The sequence below is a fragment of the Sinocyclocheilus rhinocerous genome, unplaced genomic scaffold, assembly GCF_001515625.1.
Source record: "Sinocyclocheilus rhinocerous isolate Xijiao unplaced genomic scaffold, SAMN03320098_v1.1 scaffold1537, whole genome shotgun sequence".
Taxonomy (NCBI): Eukaryota; Metazoa; Chordata; class Actinopteri; order Cypriniformes; family Cyprinidae; genus Sinocyclocheilus; species Sinocyclocheilus rhinocerous.
The window spans coordinates 404,555-412,677 of record NW_015659384.1 but is presented as its reverse complement, the minus strand read 5'-3'; the positions used below and the strand labels follow the sequence as shown (position 1 = coordinate 412,677).

The 8,123-nt window shown below is 39.3% G+C and overlaps 1 protein-coding gene across 1 annotated transcript in view; it reads left to right on the top strand.

Moving 5' to 3' along the window:
* Positions 1-3,387: 3,387 nt before the first annotated feature.
* pkd1b (polycystic kidney disease 1b) overlaps positions 3,388-8,123 on the top strand; it is a 29,256-nt gene continuing 24,520 nt past the window's right edge. Inside the window, exons 1-4 of the mRNA XM_016532337.1 lie at positions 3,388-3,529; positions 3,957-4,075; positions 6,405-6,552; positions 6,645-6,910. Coding sequence (XP_016387823.1) covers positions 3,388-3,529; positions 3,957-4,075; positions 6,405-6,552; positions 6,645-6,910 — 675 coding nt within the window. The remainder of the gene's footprint in view (positions 3,530-3,956; positions 4,076-6,404; positions 6,553-6,644; positions 6,911-8,123) is intronic.

The following is an 8,123-nucleotide window of genomic DNA, read 5'->3' as shown; positions in this document are numbered from 1 at the left end:
GCTCAGGGTGTTGTTCATGTGCATTAGCAGGATTAGGGGAAGTGAAGCCTGAGAGTATCCTAAGGTTGAAGGAAGCCAAGGAGAAATAAGAAGGATTTTACCAGTACTGTGTAGTAAACAGTGCCAAATGAGTTGTTCTTGCACCACGTAGCTCCACTCTTTCACCTTTAGTATGAGAGGATTAAATATGGAGTGTGCTGACACTTTCCAAGGACAACCACTCAAGCAGGTGCCACTTCATAAGCTTCAAGTTCAAAATACTTTTTATGATGCCGAAGTACAGAATGTTCAAGGAACCTTCATTGTTTGGGAACTCTTGTATGTACATTGAAGAATAAATAGGTGATGAGATTCAATGCTAATGAAAAAGGGAGGGAAATTGATTTAGAACGTAATCAGAGATTCTGAGCAATGCTCAGTGTAATAATCTATCTGGCAGATAATTGTTATTCAGCCCTGAACAACAGTATGCCACACTACATTTCAGGAGACGCGAGATGCAAATGTTGTGTCGGAGCAAAATTTTGTATAAACAGTATAATCACATGCATCATGAATCATTTTAAAATTTGATTTACAAATAAAAATTTGACATCACTGAATCTTTATCTAATGACATTGATTCAGAATTTGTAGGAAGAAAACATGGTTCCATTTTACTTGGATCTAAACTGCTGATATGAATACATTTTAATACAAAACTAATTTGACCTCTACCACGTACAACTCGGACAACGTCCAGCTGTCAATAACATAATACAATACTACAGTACCAATTTACTACAATCCAATACTTCCCTTCCTGAAGTATCGTGACAGTGTCCCGTCAAGAAACTTCTATCACTGCCTCAAACCACACATGAGCACCAGGTCTTTAGCATCTATACATTCTCACCGCCCTTCTCAGGTGTACGCTGGTCCGACACAGGATCAATACTAACTCCGAGTATTATAGCCTCACCCCGAGAGCGGGTCTATAGTCTTCCAACACTATCACTGTCTCTGCTGTGGTCCACTGAGCACAGAATCTTTAGTACTTCTATTCCTCAGCTGCGCAGCATATACAGACATGACTACCAAGTTGCTCTTTACAGGAATAAAAATGTATTCACGGCCGGGAGCCCACTGGTCACAACAACCAAGAGAGACTTCCTGAACAGAAATATACATGTAAATTTATACCTTGTAGTTAAGTAAAAATCAATGTCATTCAAGACTTTTTCACTGGTGATTGGTTATACTGATCTGGTCATTAGTTTGTCATATGACTGTTAGTTCTACTGTTTTAAGCACTTTTTGGGTAAGTATCGATTCTTTATTCATAGATGCATGGCCTTTGATCTGAGCATCCTTAGTCTGCACTTTCCTGAACATTCTATCAATTCTATCCATTTCTATCTATTGAACATATACCCTTTTGACCCCTTCTTGTTGTATGTAGGCCATTACATACAACATTTCCATCACAACAGTTTGAAGGAGTTAAAATGTCATATTTGCACAACAATATTCCCTCTTTTCATTGTCATGCTTACAGGACAAAGATTCATCACCTTGGGATTTTATTTATAACCACAGAGCCCTCTGATATTTTTTCAAAACATCCGCCTTCAATGCACAGGTCAACCCAGTGAGTCCACAGTCATGCTAAAACAGCTGTAACCAACATCAAATGCAAGACAACATAGAAAATTAGTTACAAAATGATAAAGGCATAATTCACCCACAAATGAAAATAATGTTTTTAACTAAAGTCAGTGGGAAATAATGTTTAGGCCCTATAAAATTCTCCAAAGCATCTTCTTTCGTGTTCCGAAAGATAGTCATAGAGGTTTGGAATGACATGACCAAGAATCATACAGTTTGCAATTCTCAATGTAAGATCTAGATCCGGTAAGGTTTAGAGAAAGGTCACTGGAATCCAATCTGATTCTCATTGCCCTTTTTGCTGAAAACTATTAGATGCTGTTCTATTGTTCACCCCTGAAAGCTACGACCCAGTATTCAGCCAAAAAAGCCTTGTTACGTCTGTCTGCTTTGCTTTGAAAAGAATGACTGTCAACCCTGCTCTATCTACTCTGTTGCTTAGCAACGGCTGGTGCGTCTTCCGAGAAGAGCTCACTCTTTCCTCTTTTCTGAATTTCCTCTCTCTTATTTTCTGTACATTTGAATTGGAGTGGAGCATGACGATTTGTCCTGGAGAAGAATAATAAACAGTTCCCAAAGGTCAAACTATATTTTCAAGGGTTTAGGCAAAAGCCTAAAGTTGCACAAAAGATGTTCTATTCCAAAGCAAACAGTACCACTGATGCCAGAACGTGCACTCTTTTTCATCTTTGTTATTTTATATAGATATATATATTCAGTGTAATACCGGAGGTGGTGACGAATTTAACCTGGATGAGCAGTTTTAACTGCCTATTCATCAGGCGGGATTTTACAGCATGTTAATGAGGGCTCCGTCCTCTCTCTTCTGAGCCTGTTGCTGTGAGACGAACCAAAAGTCATGTGAATGCAGGGGGGGGGGGGGGGGAAACTATGTGTTGAAATGCACAATGCTAATAAGTCACCATGCAATAAAAGGACAAGTAAGAGAGAAAGACAAAAGGATAAAGGCCAGAGAGAGAGAGAGAGAGAGAGAGAGAGGGGGAGACAGGGTGAAGAGAACTGAAAGGCAGAAGCAAAAGTTAAAGCAGGGTCTTAATGGACGGATACAGTCTGAGCATGAAATGGACCGTCTTGTAGTTTCTCTTATGTATGATTCATTATTGCTAACATTTATTATGCTCTACCTTGGGAACAGATAAAATGGCAAATATTGTGCACCTGCCTCTCATTTGGATTCTCTGTGTTTTTACAAGCTGCTTCAGTGGTGAGATGTTTTATCTGCCTTGCTCAGTAATGGATATTATTTTTGCTAATTGTTTTCAATCATTGAGCATTACATTATGTGACTTGTGTTCGCTATTTGTGGACGCATCTAATATGAGCACACTGTTTTTTCATATTTCATGCTTTCCACTAGAATATTATTGCCCAAAGGGGGCAAAAATTGACCGTGATGGTTTACGCTGCTACTGGATGCCCACATTTAAGTCAACATGGCTAGAAGCAAAAGGCATCTGTCAGAGAGACGAGAGAGGAGACCTTGCTATGGTGGACAGTGTGATTGTACAGACCTTCATTCAAAATTCATTCCAACTGTAAGAGATCACAAGATTTTTTAGTGTTTTGCGGGCAAGATCGCCTTTTTTCCCCAACATAAATATTTAAAAGGCAATGTATAAACACAGAGCATTGAAACTTTTGTAATGGCTGATCCTGTATTTGCATTTACTTTGTGTAAATTCCAGAGAAGCTCCAGTTGGGGTTTGGTTGAGAAATGGAATGGCACAGGGTCCTTTCTATGATTTAGATACTGAAGACAGTGAGCTGAAGGAATGTACTTCAATGGCTTTGGCCTCCGGACAGTGGATAAATGAACAATGTAATAAAGGAAATTTCGTTATCTGTGAGAAAAAGATATCAGGTAAGCCAATAAAACTGTTTTAACCCCACTGATAAGACAAGAAAATGACAACCAAATTATCATCATCATCATAGAGACTAAATGGTTGGCAAATAATCACCTGTACACCTTCAAACAACACACTAGCAATTAACCTTTACCTTCATTACCGTTGTGGTGGTGTGTTTTGACAATCAAGACAAAAGAGGGGGAAAAAGTAGTTTAATTATTTATAATCACTGAACTCAGCATTATACAACTTTATTTATGGAAATAAAATACTAGCATTACAGTGCTAGCAGCTAGGGCGTGACAAAGCACATCATACATTTGTTTACATTTGAGTCATTTACAGCTCGCATTCAGTTAATATAAGTTGCAAATATACAAGAATATTACAAATTCTTTATCAGAGCTGACAGCAGCATAATTCACTTTTTCTTTAAAGTGTTTTTGCCATCGCTGGAGAGCTATGTGGCAGGTGTCCCACTAATGTCAGGCATATACACAGTGTCCCAGATGCAACTGCTACCCTCTCCACCAGACCCAGGACAACAAATGGTTGAGGTAAAAAAATAAAATAAAAATAAGCTCACTGAATTGTTAATCAAGGGATCTGAAGTTTAGGACAAAATATAGTTTTTAAGCTAATAAAAATTAGACTGTTAAAGATATGCTACCTTTCAAAAGTTCAGGGTTGGTATGATTTTAATGGATTATAACTGTTATGTTAACCAAGGCTGCATTTATTTAATAAAAAAAAATTCAGTAAAAGCAAAATTACAGTATTTTGTGAAATATAATTACATCCTAAAATAAAGATTGTATTTTTTAATATATTTTAATATTTAATTTATTACTGTGATGGCAAGGCTCAATTTCCAGCAGCCATTACTCCATTACTTCAGTGTCACATGATCCTTAAGAAATTCTTTTAATATGCTGATTTTGTATCACTATCAATGTTGAAAACACTTTTGTTTAATATTATTGCGAAAACCATTATGTATTTTTTTCATGATTCTTTAATGAATATAAAGTTCAAAATAATCGCATTTATTGGAAATAGAAACCTTTTAAAACATTATAAAAGAACACAGTGTTGATCTTGGTCAGTTTAATAATAAAAATATTAATTGCTTTCTTATCCAAAAAAAAAAAAAAAAACGTACTGATCCCAAACTTTTGATGAGTTTTCTCAATAAATGGCAATTTTATATGTATAATGTTTTTAAAAAACTCGGTTTCCTGAGATAAGGGAACGAGCGTTGTGTTGAACTCTATGGGGTAAACTCCTGGTTACTCTGAATACTGAAGCCTGATTTGTTCACGTTCGTGTAGCTGCACGAACAAGTGGCGCTTCAGCCCTCCAAAAGGGGAGGAGCCGACTGCTATGTAAGTCGGTTCTGATCGCCATTTCATCAGAATCTTTCAAATGATAGCGACAGTCATCGACTCGCATGAAGCCTTATAGCATGGCAGCCTACGTAATGCTCGTTCCCTTATCTCAGGGAACCGAGGTTACGTTAATAACTGGAGCATTCCCTTTTGAACGGTCTCTCCCGTTGTGTTGAATGCATCCAATGGTGCCGTGCTATAAGCAAGTGCAGAACGAAGCTGACCTGCAAGCCCCGGCTCCAACAAGCATGAGCTGCTTAACACGGATGACACATGACAAGAAGACGGGTCCCCATTCTGTGCTGCATACCAGTCAGAAAAGACTTACCATTTAAGGGTGTAAAGGCGTCTTGTAGATGGGGTTCTAGCCTCCAAAATGGTATTAGTCACACTTGCGGGGAGCTGTCCAGACACCCATCGAGGTGCCAAACATGAAGTCTCCACAACTCGAGCTGGGGATGCCAAATCATGCCTCTCGCCTGAGAGAGAAGGTCTGTCCTGTCGACCAAGGGGCTGCTGATAGCAGCTGAATCAACTCTGGGAATCATGTCTGGTTCCTCCGTCTGATGACCTGAGGAAGCAGGGCAATTGGGCGGAAGGCATACAAGTGAGCGCTGGGCCAATCGTGGGCCAGAGCATCTCGCTGTTTTGAGAAGTAAACTGGGCAGTGAAAGTTGTCTTCTGAGGCAAGGAGGTCCAACTCTGCCCTCTTGAAGACAGTCCAGATTGTCTGAACTATCTGGGCATGTAGTCTACATTCTCCTGGTGTTACATTGCCCCTGGACAGCATGTCCACTCCTAGCTTAGTCTGCCCGGCACGTGAACTGCTCTCAGTGAAAGGAGTTTGCCCTGTGCCCATAAAAGGAGGCGTCAAGCCAACCTGTTGAGGGAGCATGACCTGAGACTGCCTTGGTGATTAATAAAGGCTAGGTTTTTTGGGCTAGGTCTTCAGAATCCAGCGGGGAGATGATCTTTGTACTGAAGCAGAAAAATTCTGAGGAAATGGCACTCAGAGCCGACTATAGCCGGCTCCTCCCCTTTTGGCAGGTTGAAGCGCCATTTTTTCGTGCAGCTACAAAAACGTGAACAAACCAGGCTTCACTATTTAGAGTAACCAGGAGTTTACCCCATAGTGTTCAATGCAACGGGAGAGACTGTTCAAAAGGGAACAAATCATTTCAGACAAAGGGGCAGAATATGCTCATTGTTCATTTTTCTACATATGTGTTTATTGAAAATTTGCAAAAATGCATGTTAAGTCATGTTATTGAATAACAATGTTTGTTGATAAGTCATGTTTAAAACACACACACGCATGTTTGTATATGTGGTTTACAGGGACTCTCCATAGGCATAATTGTTTTTATACTGTACAAACTGTATTTTCTATCCCCTTACCCTACCCCTAAACAAAAAACTTTCTGCATTTTTTTTTTTTTTATAAAAAAAAAAAAAAAACAGTTTAGTATGTTTTTAAAGCCAATTGGTTTGTGCACAGATTATGTTGTTCCCGGGTCTTTGGTTCAGTCATGAGGGTCGAGTCCTGTCTTTGGATTTGGTGACGCAGCCAAGTGATCAGCTGACCTTTGCTAGAGTGCAAATCTTACGGCCGTACTGCAGCCCAAGTCATCACCTAGTACCACCTGGTGAGCAAATTAAACTAATGAGAAACACATTGTTAACAGTAATCAAATTATCAGGTCAAGATGTACAATTTATAAAACATCTTCTCTCTCAGGTTGTAGTTCTCTCCTGAACCCTTTTAGCTGCTGTTCACTGATGCCCATGTGCAACACCACCGGTGGCTGTGCCAGTGGGCAGTACTGGTGTCACCTGCTGGAGATCTGTCTGCCCGTCACCAGTCCGTGCAGCTCTTACCACTCCTTAAACGGGGGACATGTATTCCCCCTGCCTCCCCGCTACCCTGCGACGCCACCGTTCTTCCACTTGATGGCAGACATGTCACTGACACTGACCCAAAGCACTGAACACACACACATCAGTGTAGGTGGCAACACTTGACTTGTTGACTCTGTTCCAAAATCTAATTAGCATAAGTCGGCAAAAAGTTGTAAATTAATTATTTATCTTAATTAATTAATAACTCATTTCTAATAATTATTTTACAGTTTTAACCTGTATATTATCTTAAAACGTCCACAAAGTAAAATAATCCATTGGACTGTACTAAACAATAGGCCTAGCAACAAGACAAGCACTGCAACAATATTACAGTAATATTAATACTGAAGTCCTTCAAGGTCATATTCAGTAAAGTTGACAACTGAAACAAAAAAATAGCACTAATTGCAGAGTAAAGAGTGACACTGCGTTCATTTACACACAAGCAGCTCATGGTCTGGTGTTTTCAGCATCTCAGAGCAACTCAGTTTACAGTCAAGCAGTGAACTCCATCTTTACATTTACATTAGTTTAAAGGTCATATGGGAACTCAGTGTGTGCCAGGTTTACTTTATTTACATATTTGCATAATTTCCAACATTTTTGTGGACAGAAGTTTACGGTGTTTCACCAGCATTCCATCAAAATAAAAGCTTTAGGCTTTGAAATGTTGAAAACTTAAGAGTTTGAACATTTGGAAAGTGGAGAATTTAAGGCATATTTGTTAGGTCTGTTATTATATTAAGTTTGATTAGATTCCTAAAGCACCAGGGTGACAATTAACCAAAATCAGAGAAACATGAATATGCAAAGTTAAATTTCAGGAATTTAATTTTACTTGTCCACCATCTTGGATTTATTTTGTAACTTTTAAACTTATTTTAGTAGTCTTAATTATGCTAAAATTATGATGCAAATTAATTTTATAGGCAGCTCACTAGGTTTCTGGAACAGAGCCCATTTCACAGCTATTAATTTAACTGATAGTAGAAAGTTTGACAATGACCTAAAATCAAAGACACTTATTTTTGTGTTTTTGTAGGTTATAGTACAAGACAAATATATCACTGTCTATCCTGATGACATTCTGGCATTGCAGCACACTAGAAGAGCAGGTGAATTTCTACATTGTGTTGCCACTACCAGCTCATCCTGGCGCCAGAGTTACCTCTCCCTGCATGGGCCTGAGTGGGGGGGCTGGTTAGAGGGGGGTCTGTCTGCCCAACCGGGACAGGGCCAATGGCTAGATGAACTGGTCTGTGACCTCCGGGTGATTTACGAGGACACAATGCCACTCTCTGGGGTTTCAGCAATA